At 50.6% G+C, this 14312-nt stretch overlaps 1 protein-coding gene across 1 annotated transcript in view; it reads right to left on the bottom strand.

Annotated features, from left to right (window-relative positions):
* Positions 1-1675: 1675 nt before the first annotated feature.
* WNT3A (Wnt family member 3A) overlaps positions 1676-14312 on the bottom strand; it is a 46722-nt gene continuing 34085 nt past the window's right edge. Inside the window, exons 3-4 of the mRNA XM_061188551.1 lie at positions 7717-7982; positions 1676-2155 (exon numbers count right to left, since the gene is read on the bottom strand). Coding sequence (XP_061044534.1) covers positions 1676-2155; positions 7717-7982 — 746 coding nt within the window. The remainder of the gene's footprint in view (positions 2156-7716; positions 7983-14312) is intronic.

The following is a 14312-nucleotide window of genomic DNA, read 5'->3' as shown; positions in this document are numbered from 1 at the left end:
ACCCACCACCAAAAATCCAGCACAATCCACAGGTTTGTTTGGTTGTTTCTTCTTTTCGTTTTTGTTTTTTTGTTTGTTTGTTTTTACTTTCCCCATAGTTTGAAACTCACAAGCTATGACTAAAATAATTTCTTTCATAGAAAGAAAAAGAAAACAACAATAACACATCTGTTTGTCTAGTTCCTATGTATGGTGGATATAGCAGCATCGGAAATAAAATTAAAACCAAAAATGCAAAATTCAAGGCAGAGGAAGGTCGTATCCCTAGCGAGCCGTGCAGCTTGTCCTCCCCACCCCCCGCCCCAACTGTCTCTTCCCCCTGCCTGGAGGGTAGGGCCTCGGGGACAGGGGGCTGGGCAACATTTCACAGTGGCAGAGGCTGAGGAGGAGAGGTCTTGGCATGGCAGCACCTGGCAGGAAGTCCCTGTAGGCATTGGTTGAGAGGTCCATCAGTCTCGCTCATTCCCAGACAGGATGGATGAGTCAGACGTGAGAAGGGCCAAGTCAAGCGGCCAACCAGAGGCTCCAGAACAGTGGCCAGTGGCAGGTAGGTCTGGTGTACCATAGCCACAGCAGCAGGACCTGGGGGTCTGTCCTGGCTACGAGGGGCTGGGAAGGAGACCAGTCCTCTGGGGTCTTTGGGTCCTCTGTCTGTAGCACCAGTGTGGGATCATGCCCTGACTCCAAATCTCCCAAACAACCCAACCCAAAGTGAGCCTCCAAGGCAGGGTATGGAGCTGATTACGACCTGGACGGCAGTACAGGCCAGTGGCTCCCTTCTTGCCTTCCCCTTACAAGGGGCTGTGAATGAGGGAGGTGGAGAGAGGTGCTAGGCCAAGAGGGAGGCAACAGCAAGACTGGAACAGGAGGTTTTGCTCCTCTTCTGTGGATGCGATGGGGTGCAAGTGGGAATGTGAAGACAGGGAGGAGGGAGAGCCAGGCGTAGGACTTTCTGTCAGCTGCAGAGTAGAAGGCACAGCAGACCAGGCTGAGTGGCACCTTGCTGGGGCCTGGGTGACAGTAGAACGCCACTGGAAAGAGGGCCTGGGTGTCTGATGCCCAGCACAGGGCAGCCAGGACAGAGCCAGGCCTCGTGTTCCAGGCCCTTTCTCAGGCTACTGCCATCAGGCCCTATCTCCTTCACCCAAGCCCAGGTGGTTCTTGCGGTTCTGCATGGCAAAGGCTCTCCCTGATAGGGTTCCTGGTTGAGAGCGTTGGCAGGTATCAGACTGAGGGAGGAGTGCCACAGGCCTCCAGGCACCTGAATCGTTGTAGGATGGGCCTCAGACCTTAGTGGGAGGGGTAAGGGGACAAGATGCCCCCCACAGATTCTCCACAGCTCGTTCTGCCAGGAGATACTGCTCTACACGACGAGGTCAGGTGGAGGGAACCATGTGGTCTTCGGAGGAAGGTAATGGCAGGCTAAATCCTCACCCCTGGAGCCCCGCCCCCAGAGAGGACCCCGCCACCCTTCAGGAGCCCCATCCCTGGAGTTTCACCCCAGGAAGGGCCCCACACCTGTCGGGAAGAACTCCATCCCACTCATGAGCCTCACCCCTGCCCTACCACGGAGGACCCCGCCACCCTGCAGGAGCTCCATCCCAGAGCCCCGCCCCATCCATGGAGGAGTCCCCCCGCCGCCGCCGGGAGGACCCCCAGCCCGGTGCGGCGCCTGCTACTTGCAGGTGTGCACGTCATAGACGCGCGCGCACTCCTGGCAGCTCACGTAGCAGCACCAGTGGAAAACGCAGTGGCACTTCTCCCTGCGCCGCTCGGTGCGCGCGTTGTGGCCGCGACCGCAGCACAGCAGGTCGCAGCCGTCTATGCCGTGCGAGCTCACGTTGCAGGTGCGGTCGCGCGTGCCGAAGGATCCCGTCTCGGGGTTGGGCTCACAGAAGTTGGGCGAGGCCTCGTAGTAGACCAGGTCGCGCTCTGTGGGCACCTTGAAGTAGGTGTAGCGTGGCCGCAGGGTCTCCACCCAGCCGCGTGACTCGCGGTGCTTCTCTACCACCATCTCCGAGGCGCTGTCATACTTGTCCTTGAGGAAGTCACCAATGGCACGGAAGTCGGGCTGCGACCACCAGCAGGTCTTCACCTCACAGCTGCCCGAGAGCCCATGGCACTTGCACTTGAGGTGCATGTGGCTGGCGATGGCCTGCAGGAACGCGCGAGTGGGGGCGTCAGGGCAGGCCCTCAGTCTCCCCACCTCCCCGGAGGATGGCTGTACTCCTTGCCTGTAGTCCCCCTCTGCTCACCTGGCAAACCCAGTCCCCCCCACCTGCTCCATAAAGCTCCGGGACTCCCAGGTGGAGCAGGTGTCCACCCTTCCGTGTGGTGCTGCAGGTTCTTGTGCCATGTGGGCCCCCTGGTAGACCCAAGATCCCTGGAGGGCAGGGCCTGGGAGGCCCCCTCCTGGGCTGGGTCTACTTCTAGGCCATTTATGTTGAGTGAAGGAAAGAAGGGGCTGTAACATGTGACATGTAAGTGCCGGGGTGCAGGAGGGAAGTCGTTCATTCTGACTGGGGAAACCCAAGACCTCCGTCTAGAGGAGATGTACATGGGCTGGGTGGCAAGGCTGGGGGCTGACCTGAGCATGGATAATGGTAGTGGCTTGAGCAGGGTACCTTCAGGGCCCAGGAAGCTGGTTTTATAGGATTGTAGGGAAGTTGCTGAGGATTGTGTGTGTTTCTCCTGTGGGCATCCCAACGTCAGGTTGTCTTCCCTTCTCTCTTTGGGGGAAGGAGTGGAGCTGGGGGTGAAAGGTCCCGTGGCATAATCAGAACTAAGGCTGAACTGGCCACTATGATGGGCACTGGCCACATGTGAGGTCCTGAGATGCGGCTGGTGGTCCAAACTGAGAAGTGCTGTTAAGTGCAAACCACATGCTGGGTCACACTAAGTCCCCAGACTTCGTAAAAGAAGAGGATGTAAAATATCTCATTCAAAATTTTAAAATTGATTGCATTATTGCAATAACATGTTGGCTATATTGAGTTAAATAAAATTCATTATTAAAACAAATTTCACCTGTTTCCTTTTAAAATGTGGCTACTAGAAATTGATAAATCTAAGGCTTCATGTGGGCTCTGTGTCCAGATGCTGCCTCTACCCTGTCCCCCTCTGCCTGCTCTTTCTTCAACCCTTCCCTCTCATACTGGCACTTTTTTAGGGGCATCTGTAAATTACATTCCCCCACCGTAGTCCAGTTCCGTCTAATCTCCATTCTCTTCTCTTTTGTGACCAAGCTTTTCCAGAGAGGAGCTGCCACTTCCCATCTCTGCCTCCTCAGTTTCTTGTTTTAGTTTTACTTTTGATCAAAGTTATATATGCACATACTTTGAAAAGTCCAAGAGTTCCTAAGACCTGTTAAGAAAAACAGGAGTTCTGCCCCCACACTCTCATTCACAGCACTTTCCTGACCACTTGAGGCAGCACCTTGTACCTCTACACCTCTAATAAGAGGCTTGTCTTGCTACTTCTTGATTTTTCAGTGTTTGGCATTGTCTACGGACCTCTCACTGTGGAGGTACCATGGGACCTCACCCCACAACTCTGATGCACACTTTTCCCAACCCCCTTCCTACTCTAAAAACTATAGCATAATTTCAGTTAGATCAAAATTTAGTGCTGACAGTATTGGGGCTGTGGTAAATGTCATACTTAGTTGAGCCACGTGCCATGATAGCTTTTCCTTTTCTACAAAACGTTTTGTTGTTGCTGTTTTTAATGTACTTATCACAGGTTCAGTCTCACTAACTCCTTTTGTTGTCTAAATATTCTCTTCAAGACTTTCAAACACACCAGCTGATCTATGGATTTCATCTTCTTGGAGACATCTTTTTCAAAGGCCTTCTGGTAAATTTTGTGAAATGTGCATGTGTGAAAACAAATCTTTTCTACTTAAAGTTGAAAATATGATTTAGCTGGGTATAAAAGTCTTGGCTTAAAATATTTCCCCCCTCAGGATTCTGAAAGCATTACTCTATTTTATTCTAGCTTTCACTGTTGTTCTTGGAAACTCTGATGACATTTTGATTCCTGATCCTTTGCATGAAACCAAAGCGTCTTCTGGGAAGCTTGGAAGGCTTTTCTGTGTCATAGGCTGTGAATTTCACAGCGAGTTTTGATGTGGGTCTTCCCCTTTCTTGTGCTAATCACTTATGGGGCCTGTTTTGTCTGAACTTCTGCTCTTCAGCCCTGGGAACCTTCTTGTCTTATTTCTTTACCAAATTCCTCATCTTCATGTTCATCATTGTCTTTCTTGGACAGATCCTCCATATTTTCTATTCTTTCCTATTTTCCATCTCCTTGTCTTTTTTTCTCTACTTTGTGGGAAGGGTGTCTCAACTATCTTCCAACCTTTCTGCTGAGAGTTTTGTTTTTGCTGTCCTATTTTTAATCTCTAAGAGCTTCTTTTTTCCCCTGAATGTTCTTCTAAATTAACATCCTGGTCCAATTTTATGAATTCAGTGTTTTATCTCTCTGGGGATAGTGATGGTTTTCTGAAGTTTTCATCTCTCTTTATAATGTTTCTTTCTCATAAGTTTGGGTTTTTTTTCCTTTATTTTGGTCTTTACCTTTGTGGTTGCTGGAGGCCTTCCTCAGATGTTCAGTGATCCTTGGCTGCCTGCTCATATTTGATAGTAGGGAGCCAAAAATCTTGTTGGAACCTCCTGTACATGGGAAGGACTCATCTACTTGGGCCCTCACTGTAGTGTGATCTGGCCACGTTGCTTTTGGGGGAACCCCCATCTCAATATCTTCAAGTCTCTTCTCTTGGGTTGGTCTGATTCTCAGGGGAGAATCTTCCATTTTCCTGCCTAGAGCATAATCAAGCTTCACTGTGGCACTAGGAGATTAGGAAGACAAATGTGTATGTAGACAGACTACTTTCACTTGGGCAGCCTCACCCTCAGCAGTCCAGACACCTTCTGCTTTACCCTTTTTAGGGAATAAGCCTCCAGACTTCTGCCATGGTGATGGAGGGGTGCTGTCTGGATGCAAGAGGTTGGATAGAAGAGCTGGTACGTTAAAAAGTGCTTTTAAAATAGACTTTAAAATGAGAACGCAGCTCAGCATACACACTTTTTCCCCAGACCAGCAAATGACCAGTCTTTCTGTTTTCAGCCCCGTATCTATCTCTACTTCTCAAGATATCTGATACTAGAAATTCCTTGGTTGATTCTCAGAGTTCTCTACTGGCTTAAGATTCAGCTTTCTTGAGTGTACTAAGATATTGAGTATTCATCTATCTGCTTTTTGCTTTCAAAATTTTGTTGCCATTGTCACCTTTTCTGTTTTCCATGTTCTCAATAGTTTATGTATCTTAAAATTAATTCATTGTCATTTTAGTGGAGTTCTAGGAGAATGCAGAGGAAAATATTTGTATTTTGTTTGTCATCTTTAACTGGAAACTCCCATTCATTCTTCAGGTCTACAATTTCTATGTGATTCTTTCCCAAATCTTACATTTTAGCTTTGTGAACATAAGTAGGCATATTTTTCCTCATAATCTGTGTCTAATAATTCCAGTATTCGAGTCTTGTTTCTGTTTTTGTTGTTGTTGTTTTGTTTTGTTTTGTTTTGCTGATTATCGCTCATTTAACAGGTTATCTTTGATTATGTGTTGAACATTGTGTTTGAAAAGTTGTTTGTAGAAAAAAATTTCAGCCTAGCATAAGGTTATCATCCTCCAAAGAGGATTTATCTGCTTTCTCCAGGTACATGGGGATACCAGCAATTTGGGATCACCTTAATCCATTCAGTCTAGAGATTTTACTAGCCTGTACATGTGCATAACGGCTTGTCTACTTCTGATTTTCCTTTACTCCTCAGGATCCCAGCCTAAACCGAGGAGGTTTTTCCTAGACATAGCACCTTTGGTGGGCCCCTTTTAGCTCTGTGGGGCTGCTGGAAATGCAGCTCAGCATACGCACTTTTTTCCCAGACCAGCAAATGACCCCTGGACAAAAGCTGCCCCAGGCACCAGGTTCAGAATCTTGTCTTCTCCTGGACTTTGGACTGCTAATTCCTCACTATATGGTTAGTTATTTGACACTTAACAATTATTTTATGGAAGTGTAATATACATGCGAAAGTTTGTATGTCATAAGCGTGGAATATGACAAAATTTCACAAGTTACCAGCCTCAGAACACCAGCTCCTCAGAAACTCCCACCATGCTCTGTTCCATTTGTTATACTTTCCCCTCTCCAGGGCATATATTCTAACAGCATCTCCTTGATGACTAATGATATTGATCACCTTTTCACATATTTATTGGACATTTCTAGATTTTCTTCTGTGAAGTGGCTTTCCATTTTTTAGCCAACTTTTCTATTGGGTTATCAGTCTTTTTGTTCTTTTTATACTATAACTTTCATATACTTGTTGGGTGTATATATTGTGAACATCTCCTCCTGTGTGGATTGCCTTTTCAGTTTCATGGTGGTGCCTTTTTATAAATTTTAATATAGTCCACATTATTACATTTTTCTTTCATTGTGAGTGCTTTTTTGGCCTGTTTAGGAAATCTTTGCCTACTCCAAGGTCACAGAGATGTTCTCCTATGTTTTCTTCTAAACATTCTTTGTTTAATCTTTCCCATTTGGAAATGGGAAATTGATTTTTTATATGATGTGAGGTAGGGGTAAAGATTAATTTTTTTCTACATTGTTATCCAATTGACTGAGCACCATTTATTGAAAAGACAATTTCCCCCTCTGCACTGCACTATCTTCCCTGTGATAAATCAGGTAACTTATACAGGTGAGTATTCTATACTTTTAAAGGGTACTTTTTACATGTCATCCTACATTTGTACCTGTCTTTAGCTGGAAGATTAATGTGAGTCACCTAGTTCCCTGTTGCTGGAAGTTAAATGTTCACTCTTCAGCTCTCTGCAGTGCCCTGGTTCCACTCGCCAAGGCTGGGGCCAACTCTGCTGAACACCTTTCAGTCCCTACACATATCACTTCCTATCAGCAGTTCCCCACTGAACCTCTGACTAAGTTCACTAAGCCCCCTTTTCAGAAGGGCTCACAAAGCCCTGTACAGCTTGGTCTCTGCCAGCCTTTCCATCCCCCAAATCTTTTTCTTCCTCTGTTCTCCATATTCTACCTGGACTAACTCACGTGCATTCTTTCACCTCTGAGCTACCCAGAGGCTCTCCTGGCTTCCCTTCACCTGGATAACTGCCAATTATTTTGCTTGTCTCCACTCACCACCTCTGCGAGAAGTCTTTTTTGAGACTCCAGCCTGGGTCTGACCTCTCTGCTATGTCCAGATCACCTTGTGTGTGTGTGTGCATGTCTTCATCGTAGAACTTACCACACTGTGGTGTAGCAGCCTGGCTGTCTCCCTCTCTGGATGTGCAGGAGCTCCTGCAGAGCAGGCCTTTCTCCCACCCCTCCTTCCTTGTGACCCCAGCTGCACAGGTGGACCTGCCATCCTGTGGGAATGCCCTAGACCTCGTGGAGCAACTGGACAGCCCTATGTTTCAGACACCGCTGGGCAGGAGGTGAGCAGACCCCCAGCCTGGCCACCATATACATCCCTCCCACAGCCCACCACCCTGCCTACACCATGCCGCACTCCTCAAGGGACCAGGGCACACACCCTGCTCAGAAAGCTTCTATTTCCCAGGGACCCGCAGGGGTGTGGTCTCAGGGCTCTCGGGTTCACAACCCAGGATGGGGGCGGGGGCCGCGGACGTACCTGGCGCCCAGCCTCATTGTTGTGGCGGTTCATGGCGGAGCGAGCGTCTGGTCGGTTCTCCCGCGCGTCTGCGAACTCCCGAGACACCATCCCGCCGAACTCGATGTCCTCACTGCAGCCGCCCCACTTCCAGCCCTCACCAGGCGAGCCCTGGTGGCGGCTGCTGCAGCCGCAGATGGCAGCGGAGCCCTCGGCGCACGAGCGTGTCACAGCGAAGGCTACGCCGGCGGAGGCGATGGCGTGCACAAAGGCGGACTCCCGGGTGGCTGCGGAAAGAGGCGACGTGGTTGGCAGGACCCGACAGGGCTGAGGTGGTGGGACTGGCGTGGGGGCGTGGCTGCCTCTTCCCGGGCTGGGTCCTGGGCACCCACAGTGGGCTAGACTCGCAGCGCGGTAACCGCGGTACGGTAATCGGAGTCGGGGAGGCAGGACTGCGGTGGGACAGGAGCGCGCGTCCCCAAGGGAGGACCCAAGGAGGAGGGAGAGCTTCCCCAAAGAAAGTATACGGAGGGCTAAGGAGCCCAAGGCAAGATGCTGGACATAACTTGTCATGGAGAACAGCAGGGACGGCTGGAATCAGAAAGTCAGATCATAACCAGTGCTGGTGAGGATGTGGAGAAAGCAGAACGCTGTACACTGCTGGCTGGAAGGAAACTGGTGCTGCCCCTTGGAAATGGGTTTGGCAGCTTCTTGAAAACATACACCTACCCTATGACCTGGTCATTCACCTCTGAGGTATTTACCCTGGAGGAAACCTGTGTCCCTGCAAAGACCAGGAAGCAAATGTCACTGCAGCTTTATTTGTAATAGTCCCAAACTGGCAGCTCCAAAATGTCCAACAACGGGTGAATGGATGAAAAATTGTGGCATAAAATAAATAAGTCGTGGGTATGTGATGTACAGATGGTGACTAGAGTTAATAATATTGTATATTGGAAAGTTAAGAGCGTAGATCTTAAAAGTTCTCATTATGAGAAAAAATCTTGTAACTGTGTGGGGTAATAGATGTTAACTAAACTTATCGTGGTGATCGTTTCACAATATATACAAACATTGAATCATTATGCTGTACACCTAAACTAATATAATGTTATATGTCAATTATATTTCAATTAAAACTTGTGGCATATCCATGAAATGGAATTCTATTTAGCATACCAGAAAAGAGAGCATGGATGAATCTCAAAACAATCATGCGGATTGATTAAAAGGCATACAAAAAAGGCTCCTTCTAGTGTACCAGCAACCCACGGTGGAGCCCCCGTGCCCAGATGTCCTGGTTGGAAGCTTCCCACAGCCCTGTCCAGGGCATGGCTCCTGGCCCACATGTTGCCCACTTGTGCCTCTTTTCCTGCCTGCACACCCTTCCCCTCTTCCACTCTGGACACCAGGTACTGAGAGGCCCAGCTGAAGGGCTGCCTCTTCCGGAACCTTCCAAAGGTCAGTGCCTCCATTTGCACCTCGCCTCCTGCTGGCCCCACGTGCTTGGGTCTGGAACTGAATGCCTGCTAGGAACTGCATCCAGGCTGCCTCTGACCTGGTATTGGAGCTGCCGCCTGCATGCAGCCTTCTCTTTCTACACACGGAGAAAATGAGTCAGGGGATATGGCATTGGTTTTCAGAATGCCAGTGGGGGATGGCTGGAGCTTGGGAAGGAAAAGCCGGTGGGGCCGAACTGGGTGAGACAGGCACGTGAGGGAGTCAAGGGAGGCCTGCCTTGGCAAGGCCAGCTGCAGGGGGTCACTGGGTGTGGGAGGCCTAGCCTGACCCTGGTAGACAGAAGCCTAAAGGAGCTGGTCTCAAAGGACAGGCAGGAAATCGACAGAGGAAAAGCAGGGGGCAGGGGTATTCTGCGTGGGGAGGCCCACAAGGGCAGGGCCTCAGGTGGGGAGGGGTTGGGCTGGCAGGACCAGAGGGAAGTACAGGGCATGTGGGGGACAGCCTTGACTCTGCAGAGGCTGGACTCCCAGCCAGGCTTCCCCAGACGGGATGAATGAATGCATCATGCCTCCTGAGTGTGTGCAAACATTTCTTCAAGGACACCAAGCCACGATCCGCTCCAGTTGGAGGACAAGGGCCTGGGGGTGCCCTGGGTCCCATGTGAGCTGATAGGACTCACTCCTCGACTCGCCATTCCACATGTGTGTGTGGGAGTAGCTGCTGTTTGCCAAGCCCTGCTGGAGAAACATCAGGGAGCAAGATGACCTCGTGGAGCTTACCTGCTGATTAGCAGGAATTTTAAAATCCTAGGTTAAAAAGAATGCTATGGGCTGTGGAGTGAGCAGGAGAGATGTAGGAACAGGACCAACTAGGACCTTCTGTGCCAGGCAAGGGGTGTGTGCCCTGCTGTGTCCCTGAGCTCCTCGTGGGCAGAGGCCCCACTGCAGGCCTGGACACTTCTAGGGCTCCAAATGGCTACAGGAGAGTTATCAAAGGGGGCTGCTGTCTCCTCACCCCACATCAGTGCCCTGGAGGCTTTTTTCCTGGGAAGGGGAGGGACAGGCGGGCTTCACCCTGGGGAGTGAGTAGAAGTTTTGGGTTGTTCCCCACACTTCCTCCAGCTGCATGGTCTCACCTGCTCCCAGGTTTGCATCTGAGCATGTGTGTCCCAAAGCTCAGGTGGCAGAGGCAGGAAAATGGTAAGATAGAGTTCCAGCCAGTAATGTGCACACACTCAGACTCATCCACACAGCTTCATACACATCCACACACACCTGCCACTGAAAAAAGCACATTCACTCCTATACCAAGAGCACACAGTATGAGATGTGTCTGAGGAAGTACCCTCTGCACGAGCCTCCCGATAGCTGTCAGGCCCCACCCTGCTTTTGGTGACTCTTTCTGTGGATTTGCCAACAGTTCTGGATGGTCCTCTGCAGGCCCCGGCCAACCTGTGTACTCCCCATGTTTTGCCCAGAGCAGGCCTGGACTCTCGCTGCTTTCTGGAAACTCCCAGGTGGTAAGCACCCAGCCACAAACCCAGAAAGGGACTCCCCATTTCTTCCCTGTCAGCCTCCCACTGACAGCTTGGCTGGGGACTGCCCATGTCTGAAGGCTGCTCTGGCCTCCCGAAATGGCCCTGGCCCATCCTGCCTCTCCTGGCTCTTCACCAGCCCGCAGTATCTCCCAGTTGCACCAGAAGAGGTTCCTAGTTGGGACAGGCACCTCCAGCTTCCAGCTTCCCCCACCCATCCACACACATGTAACACACACACACACACACACACACACACACACTCTCACCAATATATGTATGCACACATATCCACAGACACACAGACACACACATAGGCACACACTGTTACACAGGTATGCACACACACATGCCCACACACACACTCACACATACTGTAGGAGGAGCGCTTTGTCCAGCGCCCATCTGGCCCTGCCCAGCCCTTCTCCGGTTCTCGCTACTGTGTCCTTGCTTGACTCACACACAGGCTGACTCTGCCCCACCTCCTGCCTTCTCAGCCCTGTCCACCACTCCCTGGCCTCCAGCCACACTCAGCCCTCGTCCTTCCCTTGGGTTCTTTCCAACTGCTTCTCTGCTCATGTGCATCTGCCATGTCCCCATCCCTGCTCTTTGAGGCACAGGCCAGGGTCCTGACCCTGCAGTCTGGGTTTGGTCCACGCCTGGCCCTGGAGCCCTCGGGCTCCCCAGGTACTTCAGGAGCACCCTCTTACATCCACTCTGCCTGAAACCTCCCTGAGCTGGGGGCTGTGTCCTGTTCACCTTTTGTTTCTAACCTGGAGTCCCAGCCCATCCCACAGATGGTTGTTGGGGAGTGAGAGCCTGGTGAGAGGAGAGGGCACGGGCCCTGGGCTGGGGCAGGGAGTCCAGGAGGGTCTGAGCCCACCTGGGCAGGCCTCCCCCATGGGACCTGGCTCTCTGCCCCTCCCTACTCAGCTTGTCCTTGAATGAATTCAAGACAGCTCCCCTCACTGTTCCCTTTCCCAAATGTCAGCCAAGCAGCTGCCTCCTCAAGACACTTGAAGCCCCTGCCCCGTTTTCCTTTTATAATACAACTGATTAGTTACAGGCCAGCCTGGAGCCACCTTCTGCTGACTCAAAGCACCATGAATAAATAACTGCATGGACACAGACCCCTTTCCTTCTTGCCCCTCCACTCAGAAGAGCCCCTGCCCTTATTTTGTCTTCTCAAGGACTCAGGTTGTCCCCCACCTCCAGCTCCTCAGAGGGTGGGCTCAGATCCTGATTCTCACCCTTCCAGGGCCCTGGTCTGGTATCTTCCCTCCTGCCCATGCAATGACCCTGGGTTAGGGGCTGTGAGCTGGTGGCCTGGGGGTTCCTTACCACCCCTCCCAGGGCAGGGTAGAGCCAGTATGTCCTGGGCATTCCTGGAACCCACTGCACACAACCTGGCACCTCCCCCACTGCACCTTCTCTGGTGGCCCTTCTCAAGGCTCAGATTCTCCAAGCCTTGAATATGCTCCCCCAACTCCCTCTGAGTCTGCCCCCTGAGGGCCCAGGGCTAGCTCCTACAGGAGGATCCTGCCTCTGTCTCTGCCTCTGCTCTGCTCCCTCCTCTAGCCCCTCCTCACCTCCCCTTCTCCAGCTTCTGAGATAAAGGGAGAGAATGCAGGCCTGGGGCTTTGCTCTGCCCTGAACAGGGCTTGGAGATCTCTGCTTATCGAGCTCAGGCAAACAGTCCAGGGCTGCCAGACACACTTGAGGGGAAGGGTGTGCGGGGGGGTTGGGAGGGGTGTTCCCCCTTGAACTTGGAGGAAAAAGAACTCATTCCTGCCCTGCTCTGTCACCAACTAGCTGTGTGACCCTGCACACTTCTCTTTCCTTTGGGGGCCTCAATTTCCTCTTCTGCTAAATGAAGAGAGGGCCTCCTCACAAATAAAGTTCCGAGGGCCAAGGACACCTTGGAGCTGGCCTTTAAATTGCTCATGAGGAAAAGAAGCCTTTACGAAGACCACGAGCCAGAAAAACTTGAGGTGGTTCATTCTGGCAAAGAAAGTCCCTTTTAAAATTGAAGACACAGGTCTTTAAGTAGTTCCCCGAGATACTGATCAATCACAAAGGGGAAAACTGAAACTCTGCATTGGAGAAATCTGACAGACCCCACCTTACTAGAGAAATTGGGGTTGCAGTCACCAGCAATGGGACAGAAGACAGATGGATGCCACGTGCCTCCTAAGACAAGGCCCCCACAAGGACATTCCACCTCCTTTGAGACATTCTAACCAAAGAATCGTAACTTGCATCTAATTATCAAGAAACATCGGACAAACCAAACCCAAAGGCCTAACTAAGCTCCTCCCAGTCTCAAGGGCATGAAGGGCAGGGCTGGGCTGAGGAGACTAGGGACCTGGGATGGGATCCTGGACAGATAAGGGACATTGGTGGAAAATTGGGTGAAATCTAGGTGAAGTCTGGAGTTTAGTTAGTAGTGATGGATCTTTAGTTAGTTTTGATGGATCTAGCTGGGTTTGTGTGATGTCAGCACTGGGGTAGCCTAGGAAGAGATCTGGACTCCAATTATTTCCAAAGAAAAAGTTAAAACACATCCTGAGACTGTGCAGAAGGAAGACCCCCTGAATGCCCAGATGACACCCCACAGTGGTGGGGCTTTTAACCCAGGAATCCATGGGCAGGCTTTAGGGGGTTCATAACCCTGCCAAAATCATGAGCTGGAATTCCAGGGCATGTCTGAAAACTCATGTGTTTTTCCGGATAGATTGCTTTTATCAGATTTCCACAGGGGTTTGAACCAAGAAGGTCATGACTGACTGGCTGGAGTAGCCTCAGTTTACAGAGGAAGGGGGACAGGCCTCCCCTAAGGTCATGGGTGGGGCAGGCACAACCAGAACTCAGACCAGGGTCTGAAGCCCAGCAGCTGCCCCAGTTACAGCAAAGTTTTTAGCCACAGACAGCAGCCTTATCAGAGATTATACAACAGAGGCAGCTAGGGAGGGGGAGAGAGAACCATCCTGCCTGTGGGAAGAGAATTGCATCTTGGAGATGAGACTGGAAATACCTCTGTCACCAGCAAAATGTCTTCTTTTGAATGGGCTATGGCAGGTCAAGAGAGGAGGTGGGGACACGGGCTATGAGAGGGGGGTGCTTAAGGACCAATGTTGCCAATTTACCAAGTTGCTGCGGTAAAGCCTGCATGAGCTTTTTGAGCTATCTCAGTCCTGCTCTGTTCCAGCCCAGGACTCTTATCCCACACTGCAATTAGGGCTTGGGAAAAGGAAGAAGAAAGGGAATCTTGTACCAAAGTCTTTCTGTAAGACAAGCGTCTTCCATCGAGAAAACCATCTTCCCCAGAAACTTGATGTTGTCTCATTAGCAATTATTAATTGAATTCATGCAAAGTATCAATGATATACCCTTCCTTTCATTCTTCTACCATCTAGCCATCCATCCATCTACAATCCACCCATCCATCCATTTATTCTTCTACCATCCATCCATCCATCCACCCATCCAGGACCTGAGAGCCTATAATGAACCATACACTAGGAATATAAAATAAGTAAGATGCAAGGTGCCCATTCTCAAGAACCAAGGTAAGAAGTCTGCAAGAAAGTGGATTGCTGCTCTATCTGATGAAATGTCTAAC

This window comes from Eubalaena glacialis, chromosome 4 (assembly GCF_028564815.1).
Source record: "Eubalaena glacialis isolate mEubGla1 chromosome 4, mEubGla1.1.hap2.+ XY, whole genome shotgun sequence".
Taxonomy (NCBI): Eukaryota; Metazoa; Chordata; class Mammalia; order Artiodactyla; family Balaenidae; genus Eubalaena; species Eubalaena glacialis.
Note: the sequence above shows the minus strand (reverse complement) of the source record. Positions and strands in the feature narration are given on the sequence as shown.